This window comes from Rhinolophus hipposideros, assembly GCF_964194185.1.
Source record: "Rhinolophus hipposideros genome assembly, chromosome: 2".
NCBI classification, from domain to species: domain Eukaryota; kingdom Metazoa; phylum Chordata; class Mammalia; order Chiroptera; family Rhinolophidae; genus Rhinolophus; species Rhinolophus hipposideros.
In genome coordinates this window covers 63,069,859-63,094,014 of record NC_138048.1, presented here as the reverse complement: position 1 = coordinate 63,094,014, position 24,156 = coordinate 63,069,859, and the positions used below count along the sequence as shown (strand labels likewise).

Sequence of the window (24,156 nt, the reverse complement as noted above, 5' to 3'; positions counted from 1 at the left end):
TCTCTTTATTAAGATTACTGAATCAAATACAAATCTCTTCCAAAAACACCCTCACAGACACACTGAAAAATAACGTTTTACCAGCTATCTGGGCCTCCCTTAGCCTGGTCAATTTGATATATAACATTAATCATCACAAACTGGATACTTATATTAGAAAAGAAACACCCGTGACAGAAACTGAAATTTAAAACTATACCATTTGCAGTCATTCCCCAAAAAACCACCTACGTGTACAGCCAACAGAATGCATACAGGACCTAAAAACGACAACATGCTGATGAAAGAAACCTAATATTGTAATATTAAGTAAGTTTGCCTGGTGAAAAGAAGAGGGATTCTAAAGTCAATTCCTGACTTCTATGATTTTTTTTTGGAAATTTACAGAATGGTTTTTGGGCTCTGGTCTTCAGCATTAAAAAGGATATATAGTCTCTTCTTCACAGAGTTTTTATAAAGATTAGACAAGTTAGTGAGTGACAAGTTTTATAAAATCTTAATACAATACAAATGTTAGTTATGTTTATACTTAAAATTAGCGGGGTCCTGAAAATATATAAAATCTTAGAATAATTACTTATACAAAAATAACTGGCCAAAACTGTCATTTACCTATTGGCATTTTGAACAGTAATATATGTAGGAAATAGGCTTGTAATCTTACGTAGTGGTTATTTTATTGCTAGTAAATAGATTCTATTTATTGAATGGTCATTTCTTAAAAACAAAGACTGTGTCCTTTAAATAGCTACCATCATATCCTAAATATTTTTACATCTTACTTAATACCAGTATTTCCAAGCTGAATGTAGTAACACATTTTGATATGTTTTATATTCTCTTTTTCTCATTTCAGGTCAATGAATACATTTTTGATAATTTATCTAATAATACTTATTTCTGAAGCCATCATCAGTACTATCTTGAAATATACATGGCAAGCTGAAGAAAAATGGGATGAACCTTGGTATAACCAAAAAACAGAACATCAAAGAAATAGTAGTAAGGTATTTTATGGTGTTCTTGACTCTGCTGTAAAGGAAACTATTCTTTAGCACAATTACTGCTTTGGTAGTCACTTCTAATAGGAGTGACCACTGTGATCTCCTAACATCGTTACTAGTGAAGGGCGACAAAAGGACACTGCAAATGAAGAGTAGCCAGCATGTTTGTACTGGTATGCTTTGTGTATTTGGGGGCATAAGCAATTGTATTTTCTTTGGCATGACTTGAATAGTTGCAAGAGATCACAAAACTTTAAATTGTCTATATTGGCATTCCACTTGAATAGTGCAAATTCAGTTTTTTATTCCATTTACTGTATGTTACGAGTAAAATAGAGTAAATTGATTTTATTTTCAGTTCTGTCAGAATAATTCAAGGGGTCTTACTATTGTTTTCTATTAATGGTATGAAGTAGTAACACAATTATATCACGTAAAGTTTTAAACTGATTAAATATGAACGACCAAGAAAATTTAACCTGCAATTTTGGTAAATAATTGTCCATATTTCACCTTAGATTAAAATATAAATATTGGAAGACAAATTTGGATCTCAAGAGACCACAAAGCAGATAATCACAGTAGCATATTTTCAGTATCATTCATTATTAGGTCTTTTACCAGAATGCATGTTAAAATGTGGTACTGCTATGCCATTAAAGTAGGCTATTCCTGTATAATCTGTATTTTAGAGTTGTAAATTCTAGTAGTTCTAGCCTAGCAATTTTATAATTTTTTTAAAAAATTACAGTCAAGTTTTAGTTAACTGTGATTTTAAAGGGCAGGAGTAGAATGGTAAGTATATTCCAGAGGTTATAGTTATAATTTTGCCAAAAGCAGTTTCAATCACAACAGGCTTTTTGGTAGCTTCTGAAAAGTAACAAATTAAGTAATTTGAATTTAACCTTTTTGTTTACTTTGTTCAAGAGTCTAATGAGCAAAAAAACTACCAAAGGAAATGTGTTAAAAAGAGAAATCAATAAATGAATTTCAGTTCATGAGACTATTCTGATTCAGAATGTAGTTAATGGTCTATTTAGACATGAAACTTTCTGATAATTTTCTTCAGTAATACTGAAGAAATTTTTGTATTTTCTCTTATCAAATGATCATTTTTTTCCCCCTAGATTCTGAGATTTATTTCAGACTTCCTTGCCTTTTTGGTACTCTACAATTTCATCATTCCAATTTCATTATATGTGACAGTTGAAATGCAGAAATTTCTTGGATCATTTTTTATTGGCTGGGATCTTGATCTCTATCATGAAGAAACAGATCAGAAAGCTCAAGTCAATACTTCTGACCTGAATGAAGAGCTTGGACAGGTAAATAAATGATCCTTTTATTTTGTTTTTCTAGTTTATTTTTTATCAAAACAACACATGTACAAAGACTAATAAAATATTAGAGTTTATACCAAAAAACAGCACTCCTTTGTTCCACATGTAATTTTGTTTTCTATTTTAAAATCTTAAGCCATTTCTTCCATTATTTAGCACTATATTTCTATAGAGCATTCTTTCTTGATTTTTAAATTTTAGGCGTTATTTAAATAGCCAGACACCTACCCACTTTGCCTTCCCATAGCTCCCCAATATTATTATATCACAATTTGGGATTTAATAAACATTTGTTTATTGACATTATTTTGGCTGTTTTAATATTGCTCACTAATTTCTAGTTCTTTATGTACGCCCTGCAATGCTCTAATTACATTTTCTTTCTTTTATATATTTTTTCCCTAGAGCTAATTGCTGTTTTATCATTTGCTTAATTTCCATGTACCACAAACAATTCTCTGACAAATATATGAAACCTTTCTCTCTCGATCTCTCCCTCTCCCCTTTCTACTCCCCTCCCACCCCCGTCCCCTGTTTTTGGTGGCAGCTTTTTTGGATCCTTTTATCTTTCTGCTTCAATTTAGATTCTTTCTGGGTTTGCTGCTCAGCTCTCACCCTGGATTTCCCTTTACCATCACCCTGGAACTTCTTTGCCTCTCTCTTGTTTTGGATCTTCTGTCTCCTGGATCTTGTGTCTTCCCACCTGTGGCTTATTCTCTCATTTGGGGGGAATACATCTAATAACTTCCTGAAGAAGAATGTAAGAGGGGAAAATATTTTGAGAGTTTGCATGTCTGAAAATATCTTTATTCTGTTTCTACACTTGATTAATAATTTAGCTGGGTAATACATCCCAGGTTGGAAATTATTTTTCCTCAGAATTTCAAAAACATTTCTCCACTTTTTGTCTAGCTTCCAGTTTTGCTGTTGAGAAATCTAGTGCCATTCTGATTCCTCGTTCTTTATGTGTGATTTGTTTTATCTCTAAAAGTGTTTAGGACCTTTTCTTTGTGCTATAATTCTAAAATCTTATGATGTACCTTGGTGAGTCTCTTTCTTTCTTTTTTTTTTTTTTTTTTTTTGCTTTTCTTCATTGGGCTCTAAGAGTTCAATGAACTCTAAGCCCTTTCAATCTGGAAACACATGTCCCTCAATTCTGGGAATATTTCTTGTATTTCTTTGATAACATGTCTTTTCATGTTTTTTGGGTGTTTTTCTTTTAATTTATTGTTTGAGTGTCAGATCATTTATCTCTTGTTTTTCTAATTCTTACTTTCAATTTTCATTTACTTGTTTGTTTTTATAATCTGCTTTCTGGGAAAATTCATCAACTTTATCTTTCTACCCACCTTTTGATTTATTTTTGTTGTGTATTTTTAATTTCTAATACTCCAGTATGTCTGAATCATCTTCTTTTAATTGCATCATATTCCTATAAAATAACGGAATATAATCTACTGTTTTACCTTCTGAGGATATTAATGACAATTTATTTAAAGTCTGCTCCCTGCATTTTCTGTTTTCTCCTAGTTCCTTTTTCAGCATAGTCAGTTCTGCTCTAATGTGACTTATACATTCCTAAAACTCACTGCGCTATGCAAAATTTCTTAGTAAAAACCACAGGGCTTATGGAAAAATGGGACTTAGGTGGTACAACAGAAACTTTGTAACATATTTAAAATAAAAAGATAGGAACCTAAACAAAACGATACTTAACTTGTTAAGAAACTTGTTTGGTAAATTGTTAAGAAATACATAAATACTGTAATAAATATGGCACTTTATCTTGAAAAAGACCTGAAGTTTACTTGTGGAAGTGGCCAGCAGAGGTATTTCAACTTGTGTGTTATTGTGAAGTATTGGAAGGAAGGTTATCTGAAAATAGAAGGAAAGTTGTAACACCAGATGTGGATGGGTGTGGCTCATAACACTCATGATGACCTGAGGTAGCTGGTACCTGTGTGAGGTTTATACAATTCATACGAGTATGTGCATATTCCTGCACGTGGGTGCAGCAGTTTTCTGCATTCACCTAGTGTTTCTCACAGATGAAATTGTGCATAACTAATTGCAAATTTCATGTTATGCTTAAATTGTTGCCTTATATATCAGTGTCATTGTAAAAAATAAATTTATGTTTTTAAGATGGTGCAATAGCAGAACTGACCATAATTTGTATAGACTCTAACTCTAAGGTAAGGGGAGATACTCAAATGCTTTTTCTGCATCTATTGAGATAATCATTTTACTAATAGAATAAAGGACAAAATATTATGTTACTATTATGGTGGGTTTCATTGATTGAATTTTGTATGTTGAACCAATCTTTCGTTCCAGGGATAAATCCTACATGTTCATGATGTATAGTCCTTTTTATATGTTTCCGGATTTGGTTTGTGTCTATTTTCATAAGGCATATTGTTCTATAGTTTGTTTGTTTGTGTTTTTCCTTGTGATAGCTCCTCCCTTTCTAAATGGCTTCTTTCTCAAATCATCATTGCTATAATCAAATTCTCACCATAATCCTAATTGTTTCAAGACTTAACTATTTCAAAAATAAAAAAAAAACAACCTTAACTATTTCATCCTTCTCTCTCTGGACCTACCTTCTTTTAGGGTTAATTTTTTAGAATTAGTCTCAAAGACTAATAAAATTGCTTGTCTTATCTACTTTTTAATATATTTTCTTTTACACATTTTCCCCTTTTCACTGAGTTTGTGTCCTGCCCTTGACTTTAGTTTCCTCTGTCTAGTTTAGACAACTTTCTGCCTCTGACTTCTTTGTCGCTGCCCTTTTGTGTTCCTGTTCCAGTTCTGCATCATTTCTCCTGGACCAGACACCCTTCACATTCTAGGTTAATTAAGCATCCTTTCCACCCTTGGTCAGAGGTCATGCTTGAGTCCTACTACTTAAAAGCACCTTATCCAGCAGATAGAAAAGTAGTACGAATACTACATTGTCAGTCAGCTCTACAGATGAACATCGACCTAAAGATGCACAAACTTCAAAATGTATAGATTTAAAATATTTTCTGTTACCCTGTTTTGTTTCCACGACATCTGTAATTATTTAATTGTGCTTGGATTATAAGAATCAGCATCAGTATGTCAATTTTAATAGGTAAACTTGACTTTAAGAGACAGAGGCTAAGATTGTTTTGTTTAACATAGGACCGTTTACACAAAGGTTTGTTTTCTTTTGTTTTCTATCTCTAGGTGGAGTATGTGTTTACAGATAAAACTGGTACACTGACGGAAAATGAGATGCAGTTTCGAGAATGTTCAATTAATGGCATAAAATACCAAGAAATCAATGGTAGACTTGTATCCGAAGGACCAACACCAGATTCTTCACAAGGAAACTTAACTTATCTTAGTAGTTTATCCCATCTTAACAGCTTATCCCATCTTACATCCAGTTCCTTTAGAACCAGTCCTGAAAATGAAACTGAACTAGTAAGCAATTTTTAAATTAATAAATAAGAGTTTCCTTTGAAATAATTCTCTTTGTGTTTCTGGGACAAGGAATATATATTTGAAGTGCATATCCTTTGATTTAATACTGAGAATTTGTAGTCATAACCCAGTTTAATTTGTCACTTAATAATAGAGAACTTAATAATAGTTCTCTATGTAATTTGTAGTCATAACCCAGTTTAATTTGTCACTTAATATGTGTTTATGTTCTCTATGTAATATGCCTTAGTTCTCTATGTAATTAAATGGAACTAAGTTAAGGAAAGCCCTTACTGGCTTGAAGTAAAGAAGACTTTGTTGAGAAATAGCGTTTCAATTTATTTAATAATTTCTGAGACATCACTTCTTCCACAAAAGAGTTTTCATCTTTACTTGCAATTTGGTTATGCCTCCTAAAAATTGAAGGGTCATAAGCAAATGTGACATTTTACTCTTTGGAGTCAGAAGCAACCAGCTGTTATTTAGGCAATTCAAGACTGTAGCATTCTTGTTCAAAATCTTAAAGGTTACCAAATTAGTAACTGTATTTGTTGGCACATGTTGGAATTCTGTTCCTGGTTTCCTAAATGTTACTTGGTAGTGATGTTTGTGGTGTGAATATTAATTATGTTTCTACAGATTAAAGAACACGATCTCTTCTTTAAAGCAGTCAGCCTCTGTCACACTGTACAGATTAGTAATGTTCAGACGGATGGCATTGGTGATGGGCCCTGGCAATCCAGCCTTGCCCCCTCACAGCTGGAGTACTATGCGTCTTCACCAGATGAAAAGGCTCTAGTGGAAGCCGCTGCAAGGTAGTTTAGTCTGATTTCCAAATCATCAGGAAAACACCTTTTAAAACAAAGATGTGAAAATACTAGAAAATTATTTTAAATTGTCAGACAAATCTCATAAACACATACATATGGAAGTGTATTTTAAATTGTTAATGAACATTTGAAATGTGTCATTAATTTTGTTCAGGTTGCAGTAGAGTCATATTTTGAAGTGATCTTTAAAAGTGGTTACTAGGAAATACAAATAATGTAATTTGTGAGAATACTTTTATATGTATTATTTTGGACTTACTCATATCCTTCAAGTTCTTAAAAATGATGCTATGTTCAAAGGAAATATTTTAAAATAATCTCAAACTTATATTTTAAGTGTTTTTATGGAAGCTAAGTTTATAATGACATTGTGAATATGAAATATATTCTTATATTGAAATATGAAATATAAATCTTATATTTCTTTCTCCTCTTACTCCCTAGAATCGGCATTGTATTTATTGGCAATACCGAAGAAACTATGGAAGTTAAAACACTTGGAACACTGGAACGGTAATTTTTTTCTATATTGTAATTATTTATATATTAAGCATTTAGCTTAGAATAAAAATAGGTAAACTATGGCCCACAGCCCATATCTGGCCTACAGCCTATTTTTGTACAGCCCACAAATTACATTATATTTTTACGGGGTTATTTACAAAAGACTATACAACAGAGACCGTCCGTATATGGCCTACAAAGCCTAAAATAGTCACTGTCTAGCCCTTTACAGACAAAGTTTATTGACCTTTGCTCTAGAATGATGTCTGTATTACGTTGTATCTCATCACAGTAATAACAGTATTCTACTCTGAAGCTTTCATCTGTCTTTTAGCTTAATGGTTCTTGAATTTGCTTATCTGTTAGTTTTACACACTCCTGGGGTAATGAGTTTCATAAGTTTCTACTCACTAAATAAAGAAAAACTTTTTGCTATTTCTTGTATCTTTTAAACATTAAGGAACAGCTGTCTTATTTCTACTTTTTGATAAATTAGTCTATTCCTGTATGTATTCATATGTTTCATGGTTTTATCAATTCCAATCATATCTCAACTCCAGCTGTGCATTTTCAAACTATGCTTTTCCAAACTAAAAAGAGCCCATTCTTTGGCCACTTTCATGTTGGAGCCTGTCTAGCTCATTCTATTAATGTATAAACCATCACTCCAGTTAGTGTTTTTTTTGAGATGGCAAAGCATTGCATATGTACATCATTGTATAAATTTATCCGGAAGACTTCAGGCTACACCTGACCCATCCACACAAATTCTTTTACAGTTCCCTAAAGAGGTATTTGTTCACCACACCTACACACATATACCCTCTCCCAGATTCAGAATCACCGCTGTAATGAACCTCTGTTACTAATGGGAATATGTTGTATTTCTCAGGTGTGTTTGGGCAGAAAAAGGAAGTAAGAATGAATCATCTTTTTTAGTAAGAAAAACATGGAGTTTGGCAGATTCCAATCCTTGCTGTGTGACTCACAAACTTTTTTCACTTTAGGCAAATTACTTAATCTTTATGAGTTTAATAGTCCTTATTTGTAAAAAAACAAAACAAAAAGAAAGACCTACCTTCTTTGGTTCTCATGGGTATTAAATGACATAAGATACATAAAGTATATGGTGTTTGGTAAGTATTCAATAAATGTCTGTTCCTTATATTTATATTTGGGGTTGTTAGTAATGACTCGTAACCAGTCATCTTGAAAATGTAGTTGAGGTTAACTTCTTCTTCTAAATTAACCATTTTTATCTTTTTTAGGAATTCTTTCTAAATATTTATTCAATATTAGTCAAAAAAGTAAAATTTTATCTTTCTTATTTTTTTTTCCATTAGGTACAAACTGCTTCATATTCTGGAATTTGATTCAGACCGTAGAAGAATGAGTGTAATTGTTCAGGCACCTTCAGGTAACCAACCTAAACTTTCATGAATTCTTATTTATCTAATATGAAGAGCTTGATAACTCATTTTTCTTTTTAGGTGAGAAGATTTTATTTGCTAAAGGAGCTGAATCATCAATTCTCCCTAAATGTATAGGTGGAGAAATAGAAAAAACCAGAATTCATGTAGATGAATTTGCTTTGGTGAGTGCAAATTTCTGTGATGTAAAAACTAAAAAGACGTGTATATTTGAAAGATTTGGGGTTTTATCTTTACATTAATAATTTATCAAAAATTACGGAAATTCTGCAGTTCTGTTACATTATGTGTTCTCTCCACATTCTTTGGTTAAAATTTGCTAAAATACAAATCTTTTTGAACCTATTACAGTCAGGGCACTTCTGGCTGCAAGGACTACTCAAATTACTATATTGAAAAGGGGGGTTACTAAAAGAATACAGGGGAATCCCAAGGATGTAGAGAAACTGGAACCCTCATGCATGGGAATATAAACGAGACAGCCACTTTAGAAAATAGTTTGGTAGTTCCTCATAGAATATAGAGTAATATAGTTACTATATGACCCAGCAATACACCCAAGAGAATTAAAAACATATGTCTACGTAAAAATTTGTATGCAAATGTTTCTAGTATTAGTCCTAATAGCTGAAAAATGGAAACACCCAAATGTCCATCAGTGAGTGGATTAAACAATGTGTCAGTGTCCATATAATGGACTGTTATTTGGCCACTAAAAGAAATGAAGTACTGATATATGCTGCAACATGGATGAACCTTGAAAAGATTATGCTGAGTGAAAGAAGCCAGTCACAAAAGGCTACATATTCCATTTATATGCATTATCCAAAATAAGCAAATTCATAGTGGTTGCCATAGTCTGGAAGAAGGAGGGAAAGGGAAGTGTCTTCTAATGGGTATGGGATTCCTTTGGGTGTGATGAAAATGTTCCTTTAAACTATTGAATTTCATGGTATATGAATTATGTCTCTCTTAATAAAAGAATGTAGGAGAATCTTACAGACGCATAGTGCTACAATTCATGTGAACTATTATTAAGCAGCTGTCTCTCAGTCTTAGGACCTTATCAGAATCGCTCATTTCTGCATTTCTATAAATGTATACTCCATACTCATCTCTGCTCACCATCCTCCTTTGCTTACTTATGGTTTCTTTTCTCCCATTACTTGTTCCCGCAGTGTTTATGATCTGGTTCATCTACCACACTGTAACAGCCACGAGAGCAAAGACATTGTTCCTCCTTGCTGTCATTTATATCAATGCTCAGAACAGTGCTGGCACATAGTTGGCACTCAGTAAATATTTGGTGTAGAATGAATGAATAAATTTCATACAGTAATAACTCATGGTCCCTTAACTGTTATTTAAGAGAAACAGTGATTTATAGGGTCATTTGTAAATCAAGGAATGCCAATATTTAGAAATCTGCTAAATAGTGTCATAATACTGTTTTAAAATCTACTTTTTCCAAGTTCTGTTATTAGAACATTTATTTTGGGTTTTACTGAGGAAAATATATAGCAAGAAAAGGAACTTTTATAAGGTTTTAGATTTAGATATCAACTTTCAAATATTAATACTGTTAAGAAAAATTTGAACCCAGTAGAATCAGATAATCAAATATATATTCCTAAGTTTTGTGTAATTCCAATTCACCAGTGAAGATACAATGATATAGGTTTAAAACATTCAGGAAGTATTGTTTGTTTGATAATGGCCACCTTACAGACTTCTTTATTTGAATTGCAAATTTGTCAAACCATGAACCCCCAGGAAATTATGGTCCTCTTTGCTTAAAATACAAATTCTTAGGGTAGAATCTGGGGCTGCCTCTCTCTTGACAAACCTGAAGGTAACCGTTAAGAACTTTCTGGCTTTCTAGGTAAAGCAGTTTTAAAACCACAGTTAAGATCATCTTTATGATTCTGTCTAGGCTCTAACTAAATATTCTAGAATTCAAAGACCTTAATTATTTTGAGCAACTTTTTAAGACTGATCAGAAATTGAAAGAGCTATGATAATAAGTGCCTGTGTGTCTCATAACTCAGGCCCCTAGGACTTTGTGACGCATCAGTTATCTCCTGTCACTAGCTGGTAGTACTTTTAAATTATTTGTAATTGATTTTTAGTAATGAGGTCCTCGGTTTATTTCAATGACTTCTTGATTTTCCATTAGTTATTTTTGTTCAATTTTTGTCTTTAATTTTTCTGTTTTAGAAAGGACTAAGAACTCTGTGCATGGCTTACAGACAATTGACATCTAAAGAGTATGAGGTAATAGATAGACGCCTATTTGAAGCCAGGACTGCCTTGCAGCAAAGAGAAGAGAAATTGGCAAATGTCTTCCAGTTTATAGAGAAAGACCTGATATTACTTGGAGCCACAGCAGTAGAAGACAGGTAAGTATCCGATAAATAGGCAATGTCATTTTTTTCTCATAAGAATTTTCATAGCCAAGTGTTTCTAGTTTAAGACAAATTCCATGTATTAACATCCTATAATACTAATATATTTAAAATCAAAATGGAGAGTTAAAGCCTTAATTTTTCCCAATTAGTTTTGTATAGTTATATACAGTTTTTCTTCTAGCCAGATATCTGAAATAGATGAAAGAATCCAGCTATGTATAATTTTGCCAATAGATTTGAATTTTTAGAATACTCCTCAGTGTGTGACATACAAAGACTAAGCAGCTGCTAATTTTCCAGCCTCACTTTCCACCTCTGCCTCCTTCCACTTCATGCTTCAACAGTACCAAACTGTCTGTAGTTCTCCTCTGAACAACAATTATAGTTAAAACTGTTTCTGCCTTGTGGCTTTGTTACTTGGCAAAGCTATACCTTCTGCTTGATCAGTTTTCTCTTATCCATTTGTGAATACCTATTCATAAACTATAGCTCGGATATTACCCCCACTCCAGTGAGACCTTTTCTTACCCCTAACAGGATTAAAAATTCTGTTTTTTTATGAACTCTCCATGTTTTGTAGGTAGTTCTGTGTTGTCCTTACATAAGTATAATTATTTGATTATTTGTTTAAATTCTTTCTTCTCTGTTAGCCTGTAAATTCCTTGACATTCATTTATTCTTTGTCTTTGTTCCTCAGCATCAATCTCAATGTGTGTTTCAGTTTCTTGAATGAAATTGAATTCTATGGATTAAATTGAAATCTACAAATTAATCCTGTTATGTTTTCCTCTGCTTCCTAGATCTACGGGTGTTTGCCTTTTGTAATCTAGGTTTTCATTTACTTTTCAGTTTTCCTCATAAGATTTCTGAGACTCACCTGAAGTTATGTAGTCCTTTATTATCCAGTCTGATTTTTGAACTACTGATATGAGAGATTTCCTTATCAAAAAAAGAAAAATCTCCTAATTTGAAATTTAAGACTTTTCTAATAAAATAGGAGTTTATGAAGACCATATACGTAATTTGGTTCAATACAAATGAACTTTGAAGATACACACTTAAAATATGAGGTTGTAAATTTTATGTTAACTAGGTGATCACTAATTTGGTTATTCCTGTTTCTTACTTAATGGGGAAGAAATTCAGTTATATTACTGAACTGAATGTTATTGTAACATTCCTAGGTCAAGAAGTCCAAAATTTACCTTGCTTGTACTACATGGTTAATACTTAAAATACAGTCCAAAAAGTATTCTCTAATTTTGTTTCTTTTATTTTCAGACTACAAGATAAAGTACGAGAAACTATTGAAGCATTGAGAATGGCTGGTATCAAAGTATGGGTACTTACCGGAGATAAACATGAAACAGCTGTTAGTGTGAGTTTATCATGTGGACATTTTCACAGAACCATGAATATCCTTGAACTTATAAACCAGAAATCAGACAGTGAATGTGCTGAACAATTGAGGCAGCTTGCCAGAAGGTAAGAATATATAATTATCTGAACCATAGAGTTCAGGGGTAAGTAAACTACGGCCCAATGCCTGTTTTTTATAACCCATGAACTCAAAGTAATTTTTACATCTTTTGGTGGATGAAAAAGAATCCAAAGAATAATATTTCGTGTTGTAAAAATTATGTGAAATTTAAATTTTGGTGTCTATAAAGTTTTATTGGAACACAGCCATATTCATTCACTTACATATCATCAGTGAAGGCTTTTTGTACTACAGCAGCACAGTTGAGTAGTTACAACAGACACCTTATAAAGCACTTTTATAATTTCTCACTATGCTTGATACACTGCAAATTAGTGACACAGTTATATCCCTGTAGTGTTTTGAGTGCCACAGATGTTGCCATATGATAATATTTTACTAATATTATCAGTATTTACTCATCATGTCCAAACAAGAAAAATGGGCTTTTAATATCACACTTTTAAAGCACAGTGGGGTGTTGATTATTTTATTATCATTTAAACAAAATTAAACAAAATGTTATTTACCCCCCAAAAGATTTCCTTTCTTGTCATTAGTAGACTCATATTATTTAATCAGATTATACTCTATTATTATTACATTTTTTACTTAGTCAATAAAAATGTTGTCAAAATTTGTTTCCTCTTTTTCAATGTAAATACCTACAAAATACTCTCAATTTAGCCTCTTGGCCTACATAACCTAAAACGGAAATCCGTACTTACTTTGGCCCTTTACAGAAAACATTTGCCAACCCCTAATCTAGTTCACATGACCAAACTGAGAAATCAGTCTGCATTTTACTGTTCAAAGATAATTTCGTGAGTATTTAGGGAGGGGTATTTCTCAGTGGCTGTGTGCTCTCCTGTAAACCCAGTGGTGAGCTGTAGTGTATTTTTGTGGAGCATGGAGCACAGCGCTGGCGTTCCACAACATAGAGGAGCTAGCACCAGAATGGATGTGTGGGTACTACTGCTTTCTTCGAGAAAATCTCAGGGGATGGGGAGAAACAGTTGAACAAAATAATGTGCTCAGTAACATAGTTGATATACCTACTGATGCAAGCTTCTTATCTCTTCCTGGCAACAAATAGTTTGCCTGGCTGCCAGTTATCAGACCATATGGACCATATGAGACATACTCATCTAGCATATGCCCACAAGGGAGGTGTGAACCATGTTCTACCACAGTAATATCTGGCGTTACAGTCCATTGTAGGGGTTAATATCAGGAGACAGTTAGAATTCCTTCATTCCTTTCCTTCCTACTTACACAGATGGTGAATCTAGCTCATGAATTTTCCTGAATATTGTTGATTTCATTTAATTTTTAAAAATTAGGATTTGTTAAATGTAACTAATAATATTTTTATTTTTAGGAGATTTTTCATACTCACAGTTTGGGAGAATATACTCAGATTATGTGTTACAATTCACATTATAGAAAATCTGTTTAACCGTATATATGTATGTATATATCAATTGTAAAGTTGAATATCATCTGTTTTACTCATCATATGAGTCACTCTCTGTTCTGCTTAATCTTAACTTTCAGGTAATACAACTCTGTTCCCTGACCTCTCAGTTTTGTAATAGTAAAGTCTGTGGATGAATGGTTGCGAGAGACTTTTGTTTACCAAGTAAGATACTTCAAAGTGTCTGACAGAGGATATAATTATTTTTTCTTTTAGAATCACAGAGGATCATGTGATTCAGCACGGGCTGGTCGTGGATGGGACCAGCTTATCTCTTGCACTCAGGGAGCATGAAAAACTATTTATGGATGTTTGCAGAAGTTGTTCAGCTGTGTTGTGCTGTCGTATGGCACCACTACAGAAAGCCAAGGTATGTTTATGTTATAAACAGTTCCATAAAGATATATAGATCTAAAAATATTCTTTAAGGTTAATGCCTTAATCTGGTTTCATTTGGTGGCACGCAGTCTATGAATCTTACTAGAAGTCAGTCACTTCTCATGAATTTGAACCACGTACATATTAAACCTTCAGAATTTTCAGAGTGAATATGCAAGTTTCAACTGTTCATAATAACCTAAAATGTCTGTGGTGTGTAGCGGTTGTCACTTTCCTGAGACACAAATTTGAACTGTGGTAACTAAGGTTTCGTAAGTTAGTTACTGAACTAGTGAGGGAGCCTGTAGCTTCCGTTCATCTGAACCTTCAGGTGGTTCTGTTGATCTCTGCTTATTCTTGCATTCTCATAAAGGGATAATTCTCTTTGTTAAAAATGACTAAGTGATATAACTTTAGTAAGAAGTTGAAAAGCCAATTAACTCGTGAGAAGAAGCTTTATACAGAAAATATTTAAATTTCAGCTATGATTCAAGTGAAAGCCTATAAAAATATTTTTTGTAACTCCTGATTTGTAAGTTGAGGTCTGAGACTGTATCCTTCACGAATATCCTTTGAAATGCACATCTAAACACTGATTGTTTCACATATAGATCTAATAAATTAGACATTCAGTTTTTTTTGGCTTCATAGAATTTTATTACAATGTCTATATTATTATAATTCATATCCCCAATCTATGGAGACTAAAACTGGAGGCCAAACAGAGCTAATGCCTAGGTTCTTTGTAAAAGTACATTCAGAATTCCAAAGAAACTTTTTTTTGATGTTATTGGATTCAATCTTGATTGCTTTTAAACATTTTTTAATTTTATTACAGGAGAAAATAATTATCTTCTATATCAAATGAAAAGAATAATTTTTTGAAAGAAAAAGTTTTTCCTGACAAAGTTCAATTAAATGTAATTATTTTTTACACAATCATTATTAAGCTTTTTACAAGCTTAAGCTGTATTTAAAGATTCTTGCTTCCCATTATAAAATCCAAGATAATACAGTTTTGCAATGTTGTTTCTGAAAGCTTCTGAAAGACATTCCTAACATCTTAGTGGAGATAGCCCCCAAAAACATGAACCCCAGTGCATATTGTCTAATATAAAATTATTTTCTACTTCCTACAACAGAGTCATTTTAGACAAGTGACTTTATATACATAAAAGAAATTTGAAATTTTAATCATAAATAACTAGTTGTATGTCTTTCAGGTAATAAGACTGATAAAAATCTCACCTGAGAAACCTATAACATTGGCTGTTGGCGATGGTGCTAATGATGTAAGCATGATACAAGAAGCACATGTTGGCATAGGTGATTGATTTTTTTCCTGAACTTTTAAAGTTGGTATAATTATTTGGGGATTTTGAATTTTCCTTTTGTAGACAAAGTGCAGTATCAAATACATGAATGAAAACTAAATGCAACATGATATCATAGTATATCCCCATCAGAAGCCTATTATAAATTGCCCAATATTTTAATTCCAAATTTTCAAAGACATTAATACCCATTAGTGAATTTTATCTTTGCCAGTTCTCTTTCATAATAAAGTAACTTTATTTTGACATGCCATGTTACACCTTTTAAATTACTTTCACACACTATTTTATCACTTTTGAACTCTAAACTTGTAATTTACATCATTGCCCTCATGGTTTTAAATTCTTATTTTAGAATGTTATCATTATTTATTTGTCAATCTAAAGATTCTGCAGTTCATTTTAAAGACAATTTTAGAGACAGGAAATTACTAATGGAAAATTTCAAATAATTTTATAATTTAATAACATTTATTCTAATTTATTTTCTATTTTTGCCTAGAATTTTTATTAGATTCAGAATACTAATATTTTATTATATTTAAATTATCAATCATTTCCTATTTAAACCATATTCTGACCTGTCTTTCTCAATAATTTTATTATACAAATACAGAAGCAAAAGAGGAAAGTATGGGTTTTTTATTAAAGGATAAATTTTTAGAGTTAGAAAAGAGTTAAGTTAGTCCCTGTTCTGGAATCGTCTCAGTAATGTCCTGTGATGAGTACTTATTGGATCTAATATTTCTAGTGTATGTCTCAAATCAATTCTTTCCTCTTTAGGACTCTTCATTTTGAAAACTAAATTTTCTTTCTAGTTTGTATATTGTTGTTTCCCATAAATCTCCGTACAATTTGATGGTATGTTCCTATACCATATATTAAAGCATAAAAAGCTCCAGTACTTATGACAATTTGATTCTATTGTGGTAACAGACAGACAAGTGAATAGAATAGACTCAAACATCTGGAAATTTAGTATGTAACAAAGGAGATGTTTCAAATAAGTAGGGCAACAAATTATTTGATAAAACTGATCAATTACTTGGAAAAATTTGAAGTTGAATCCCTTTCCATTATTTATAGCAAAACAAATTCCAGATGAATTAAGGATTTAAATAATTTTTAAACACCATAAAAAGTAATAGAATAGAAATTTAATGAATAATCCTATAATTTGAGGCCTGGAAGGGTTTTTTAAGTACAAATCAAAGAACATATAAAATAGAAAAAGATTAATATATGTGGCAGAAGTAAATACTCCCCCAAACAATTTTAAGGACAAAGTAGTAAAGAACATTTGCAAAATAAATGACAAAGTCTTAATATTCCTAATATGTGAGATCTTAACAAATCAAGGAGGATAAGAAAAATTCTGTAGTAGAAATATGTGGAAGGATTTGAGCCATCAGTTGTCACAAAAAGAGAAATCTAAAATGAATACTAAATGCATGAAAAAGTATTGTCTCACTAATAATCAAAAGAATGCAAGTATATATTGCCTATCAGGTTGACAAAAAATTACAATGATTGAGAAAACCTGGAATTGGTAAAGGTATGGATTAACAAAGCTCTATGTAATGTTAGTAAGAGTGTAAATTGGTACACGCTGCATTATTATGTATAACAAAATTTTAAATGTATGCCTGTTGACCTGGCAATCATGCATCCAGGACTGCTTTTAAGAAAATAAATGAATGTGTTGACAAATGTATACATTATAAACAATGTCCATATATATTGAGTGACAAAAGCAAATTGCAAACAAATACCATGTTTCCCTGAAAATAAGACCTAGCTGGACAATCAGCTCTAATGCATCTTTTGGAGCAAAAATTAATATAAGACCTGGTCTTATTTTACTATAAGACCGGATCTTACCTAATAATGATATGATATAATAAGATGTGATATAATATAATATAATATAATATAGGGTCTTATATTAATTTTTGCTCCAAAAGACTCATTAGAGCCAATTATCCAGCTAGGTCTTATTTTTGGGGAAACAGAGTAATCCTGTTTGTATACATTTTTTTATGTATATCTATTAAATACACAGAAAATATGCAGAAGGAAAAATTCTAAAAGGATATAGATACAAAGTAGTGGTTTTTCTCTAGGTGCTATGAATATAGGTGATTGTCTTTACCTATACACTTTGGAACGTTTTGATCCTTTTATGACAAAAATAAAAAATTTTAATTTTGATAAACAATTTTTCAGAGCTGCTTCTAGACTGAAAAAACAAACTTGGCAATAACCCTTTTGAAACCTAAAGGATTATCATAACCTAAAAACAAAGTACTGTACTCCATATTTATCAGATAGAATTATGTACTGATTTTATTTATGTACAGATGATATTGTACACTTTTCTTTTAAAAAGCACATTTTGTTTGATTTATGCATGAAAGTTTTAAAACAGTTAATCATGCTCATTTTTTCTAGGTTCAGATTACTAATTTGGATATTTTTTATGTTTGTTAGAACTAGTGACAGTAAAACTTTCACAGCATTCTTTCCATTAGAAATATATTAACTAGTACTTTGTACTTATTAGTGTAAGAATGGATGTTCTTATTAGATCTTGAACTTTCAATTTATTTTTATATTAACTGTATTTGATATTATATTCTAATTCTTTGAAAATTGGTGTTACATGCCTTGTATGTATTGTATTAATAGCTTTGTATTAATTACATATTTGATTTCAGTAGAACAACCTTTTGGGAATCTATCTGCTGTATGCTAGGATATAGTGACCCTAAGTCCAGGTTCAACTGCTATAAATAATTAACATATTCACAGGTATATAATGAAAATTATACTTAACAATTATCAGTGAACTTGCCTTTTATCCCTTTGTTACAGGAATCATGGGTAAAGAAGGAAGACAAGCTGCAAGAAACAGTGACTATGCAATAGCTAGATTTAAATTCCTCTCCAAATTGCTTTTTGTTCATGGTCATTTTTATTATATTAGAATAGCTACCCTTGTACAGTTTTTTTTTTATAAGGTGAGTTTCATGGAGATGGTTTATAATCAATTATTGACATAGTAATTTGAGGTTTCAATTTAAGGAATGCTATTACCATACAGATTATCCTTAAAAATTATTTCCATAAGTAAAAATAACAGTTTATGGAATATACTTTGATTATTTTGTCACAAATCTAATGTGTACTGACAGAAAGCAAAGCCAAGGGTGCAGGTGGTAGAATTAACAGGAAAGGGATATAAGAGAACTTTGCATGATAGAAAAGTTCTCTAATTTGATTGTGGTGGTGGTTACATGGGTATATAAATTTGTCAAAACATATCAAGCTTTACACTTAAAATTAGTATGTTTTATTCTATGCAAATTAAAACTGAATTAATTTGATTCCTTTTTTATGTTATTTTGTTCTGAACCAGTAATAAGTTTTAATTTAACTTCATTATGATGATTTCAAGCAGAGGTTCTTAATCTTTTTTGTTCCATGAATGACTGTTTGGTAGTCTAGTGAGATGTATAAACTACTCAATATAGGACTTTTAGATGCATAGAATAAAATACATAAGATTGCAAGGAAAGTAATTGTGTGAAGTACTGTTCTGTCTCTTGACCATTTGGGGGAAGGTGGGTTCTGTGGAACTCGAGCCCCTGAGTACCAAGACATTTAATATACTAGAGTGTCCTATATTGTATATATACCTATAATTAAGTAATAGCTGTAAGCCAATGAAAGAACACAGGTAGTTTACGTAGTGCTAATAAATGATGATGGCATTTTTTTCTAGCTTATTATTATAGCTTTTGCTGGCACATAAGTGTATTGAAATGGAAAGAGGTTTTGATAGTTCCAGTTATTGTTTTAAATATTATGGCATTTTAAAGCTATTACAGCCCTAAAGTTTAACCTTACTTATTGTACTATATATGAAAAGTACTGAATACTGGTTGGAAGATATAAATTCAAAATTATGGTATTGCTCAGCAATTATAAGAGTCAGTGGTGTTTTATTCTGACATTTGTAGTGCTACTTACAATACTTTTAGACATTTTTTAATAAAATGGGAATCCTGTTTTCTCATTTTATATGGACAAATTCTTATGGGTAGATTTGCCTTCCATACCAACTGAGATGGTGTTTCTAGATTCTTTACTAGCCATTTTTAGAAATTTTCTTTAAGACTATTTTAATTATCTCCATTTAATTTTGTTTTTCAGAATGTGTGCTTTATCACACCCCAATTTTTATATCAGTTCTACTGTTTGTTTTCTCAACAAGTAAGTAAATAGAAGCTTTTGTTTTATCCTTTTATAATAAAGTATGTGCGTTCAGTCTTTGATAGATACTTGCAGGGACTTTTTCCATTTTTCCTAATTCTGCTGATTACTAGATAAAACTTTTCTAATTAGTATATTTAGTGAGTATAACATTCATAATATTTATTTAGTCTAATTTTCAGTTTGGAGTGTTAATACCAAAATGTATTTTATTTCTGGATGTTTTATTTTAAAAAATAGATATTTTAACTCTTAACAGCTTCAGAGAGAATTTTAGTAACTTTTTTCAATTTGTATGTAATGTTTTCGTAACATCCAAATCAAGCCAGGCCAGATAACTATTGGGGGATTACCTCATTTTTTTGTTTTCTACTTATAGAATTTCTTTAGATTTGGAAGGAACCTTAGTGATTGAGTTCAGAGATGAGGTTTCATCTCAGAAACTAATTAAATAATTAATAGAGATCACCAAGAGTGCTATATTGAAAAGGGTTTTGAAGCTAAAGGCTCAGAGGAAAACCCTATAATTGGTTAACAATAGCTGTAATGAGCGTATGGTGATGGGTCTTTGATTATAAACATGTCACTATTTACCATTCTACTATGTCTTACTTTATAGAAAAGGAAATTGAATTACACAGAGATTAACTAACTTGCCCAGGAGCACATAGCTAAGTTAATAACTAACTCATGCTTGGACCTACTGCTTTTGCCTAATTGAGCACCCTCTTCACGTATCACAGTGTACATCTCTAATTGGTGAAGACATTTGTTCTAATTTGTTGAAATAACAAGAGCTTAATTATCTTAGGTTTTTTTTTCATGACTTTTTGTTGTCTTTAATCACTGTTCTCTCCTCTGTTTACAATCTCTAACTCTAAATTCCAAATATCTGCTTAGGCATTGATTGCCAATAACAGTGTTTGCTTATTTGAATAAAATAAAGAATGCTGTAAGAGCATATGACAAAGAGAACTAACCTAATTTTATTAGGTTTTCAGGGAGTTTACAGTGTAATTAGAAAGAAAGTATTATTAACGATGAAAACAATATGTGCAGCATAGGTAAAGTGCGAAGCAACTAGTACCAACAGTAGCACTTTTGACTGTTTAGAAAAAGCTATCATCAAGGACTTGAGCCAGTGTTTAAAATTTAATGCATCAGGCCTTAAAGAAAGTATTGGACTTAGATGGGAAGACAAAGCCGTGAAAGTAAAATTATATGTGTAACACACCAAGAGAATAGTAAGAAACCTAGAACGCATGTAAGAGAATTATGTAAAATTACATCACAGTGACCAAATTATGGAGAATCTTGAAATGTGGATGCAATTCACTATAATTCCAGAATTACTTGATATAAAATATTCCAAGTCCCACAAAGAATATAAATCTTTGAACATTATGTCTATGTTTATATAAGAAATTAGAATTACTAAAGTGAATTTTTGTATAAATTGAAAAAGCTACATAATTTTTATGCTTAGTTTTGATATACTTCTTTGGTTCTATATGCATAAGGGTAATATTAATACATTGTTTAGAATCTCAAAATTTCTATCAATTTCTCTTTTCTAGACACTGTATGACAGCGTGTACCTGACTTTGTACAATATTTGTTTTACCTCCCTACCTATTCTGATATATAGTCTACTAGAACAGCATGTAGACCCTCATGTATTACAGAGTAAGCCCACCCTCTATCGGTAAGTATTTGGAAGTATTAAATAAATGTCTGTAACATTTCTGATTTCCAGTAGTATATTATATAGTTATCAATTTTTAAAAGTGCTTTAAAAATAAGCAAATATATTAGGTAGTATATTAGTGATTAATACTTTACTAAAGAAAATGCTTTAGTTGTTGTATGGTTTATAATTGTTGAACACTAATTTTTCCAGTGTTTTTAGCGATAAACACTTTCATCCTAGTAATACATTGAACAGTTGTGTAATTTGCACATATACTTGTAAACCAATAATATTCTATTTCATGTGTACAAAAGAAGTTATTCAGTAATTGGTTGTCTCTAACATTCCTAAAAAATTATTGCGTGTCTTAGCATTGCCAAATTTATTAGTAGTCAATGCATAATGTAGAGTTGAGGACATTAATTTCTGTCCTAGATCCCCTGGGTTATTTCTGCTGCCTCAGAACTGAGGAATCACAGATGTAGAACTATTCCTCAGGACCAGTTTATGATTTCCACGTTACCGTGACCTCCACTCTTCTAGAGTTATTCAGTTATCCAGAAATGGCAGTAACTTACCTTGATTTCCCTAGGATATCTAGAACTGTGCTTGACCCTAGGTTGGCAAAGACTGTTCTCATAATTAGCTATATTGATGGACACGAAGTCGATTGGGAGCCTCAGTACTGAACCTGACACAAATGACTCCACTGAAAAGAAACAATCATGGCAGAGTGACTAAATGTTGATAACAGATATAATACAAATAAATCAACTTTTCACAATTAAACTCAAGTGTTAGGCCTGTATCATATTTCTTTATGAAATGAGAAAATGTATTTGAATATAACCTACTACACAGGAGTATGAAACTACAAGCAGTAGTTTATAAATTTGGGTTTATTCTTTCTACAGATATTTTCAAACAATTTTAAAGATCCATCTTGTTTTCTAATTATCAAATTGTAATAATTATTTACTAGGTAAATAATAAATATGAGTCTTAATGTGTTCCTTTTTCTTGTTTTTTAATTTACAGAGACATTAGTAAAAACCGTCAACTGAGCATTAAAACTTTTCTTTATTGGACCATCCTTGGTTTCAGTCATGCCTTTATTTTCTTTTTTGGATCCTATTTTCTAATGGGGAAAGATATATCGCTGCTTGGAAATGGCCAGGTAAAATATATAATTTTTTAAAAATGTTTGTTAATTTGATTTCGTTTGGTTTTTGATAACTTTCTGCCATAAAAAAATTCAATTTAAATTGTAAAAATGCAGATATTAAAATGCAATTATAAAAAGGTGTTAAACTTTTTTTACTTAATATAATTTCATACAAATGAAAATTAAAACAAAAAAGGCAATACAGTGTGATCTTAATATGAAATTCAAGTTACTAGGCAATTTTGCTATTCAAAATGTATTATACAAGTGGATATGTTCATTTCCCTGCATGCAGTTCACTTCAGGGTTGTGTTTTAATAATAGCTACTGTTTATTTAGTGCTTGCTATTGTGCTAAGTGCTTTACATGCCCCATCTCCATTAATCCCCACAGTAAACCTGTTGAAGAGGTATTATGACCCACCTTTTTCAGATGAGAAATGAGGACTTAGTGTTTAGTTTTTTGCTTTTAATTGCATGAATTGTTTTTTTGGTATGCTTAGGAAGTGCTACCATACTCTTCAGTGCACACTAGCAATTCTGAAGAAGTCTATAGTTACTGTTTAGAATGGCCACTTTTCTGAACTGTGAAATGGGGAAAGAGTGCTACACAGTATGTTGTTACTGTGTCCTAATTGGAGTGCTCATGTTGAGAGATTCTTGGCAGAACTAGGCCTCTCTTTCTAGGCTTAGCTACATGGGTTAGTAGGTGACAGCAAGTGGGCCTGTGGTGGACTGGAAATGCTTGTCACCTTTAGTTTCCCTTTTCCATTGGTACTACTTAAGTTTTGTAGAATATGTTTGGAGACACAGAGATACAAGAATTGCAAGAAAGAGAATATTATGTTTTATCTGTTCAACAAACATTTATTGAGGACCAGCCATTCCCATGAAATACAGTACTGGGCTCTGGCTACATGAGAGTAACTAACCGTCATGGAGCTTAGAGTCTTGTGAGGGATACAAAAAATAAGCAAGCAAAATAATAACAAAATGTGTAAGTGCAATGAAGAAAATGGGTTTCAATTGTAGAGAGGCTTGAATTATGCAAATCCCTTTAGATGTAGAGTAGGAACACATATTACTGCCATTTCACTTTTGAGGACATGTTTAGCCTGATTTGGACAAAACAAATGAATCTAGTTTGTGTAGCATAAAGGATACAGCACTTCCCAAATAATAACTGCCTTTTATTGAGATTTTTCTCTGGGCCAGGTGTATTACGTATGTTAGCTTATTAAATTGTAATAACCTTGTGTGAGGAAAATATTACCTATTACTTTTGCTATTAGACAACCTCATACAGGTTAAGAAACTCGCCTCAGGCCACACAGGAAGTAAATTACAGGAACAGAATTGAAACTCAGATTTGTTTGACTTCAAAGC

At 31.8% G+C, this 24,156-nt stretch overlaps 1 protein-coding gene across 12 annotated transcripts in view; it reads left to right on the top strand.

Moving 5' to 3' along the window:
- Nucleotides 1–24,156, top strand: part of ATP11B (ATPase phospholipid transporting 11B (putative)) — a 101,582-nt gene that overhangs the window by 46,285 nt on the left and 31,141 nt on the right. For all 12 annotated transcript variants that reach the window (XR_013995096.1, XR_013995097.1, XM_081076344.1 and 9 more), the window contains 15 exons: nt 857–1,007; nt 2,132–2,329; nt 5,561–5,800; nt 6,440–6,615; nt 7,075–7,143; nt 8,478–8,551; nt 8,625–8,728; nt 10,782–10,963; nt 12,254–12,457; nt 14,146–14,299; nt 15,531–15,633; nt 18,516–18,661; nt 19,857–19,916; nt 21,494–21,621; nt 22,645–22,783. Coding sequence is in view for 10 of the 12 variants with exons in the window: in XM_081076344.1 (XP_080932470.1) it covers nt 857–1,007; nt 2,132–2,329; nt 5,561–5,800; nt 6,440–6,615; nt 7,075–7,143; nt 8,478–8,551; nt 8,625–8,728; nt 10,782–10,963; nt 12,254–12,457; nt 14,146–14,299; nt 15,531–15,633; nt 18,516–18,661; nt 19,857–19,916; nt 21,494–21,621; nt 22,645–22,783 (2,128 nt within the window). In the remaining 2 variants the exon portion in view is untranslated. The remainder of the gene's footprint in view (nt 1–856; nt 1,008–2,131; nt 2,330–5,560; nt 5,801–6,439; nt 6,616–7,074; nt 7,144–8,477; nt 8,552–8,624; nt 8,729–10,781; nt 10,964–12,253; nt 12,458–14,145; nt 14,300–15,530; nt 15,634–18,515; nt 18,662–19,856; nt 19,917–21,493; nt 21,622–22,644; nt 22,784–24,156) is intronic.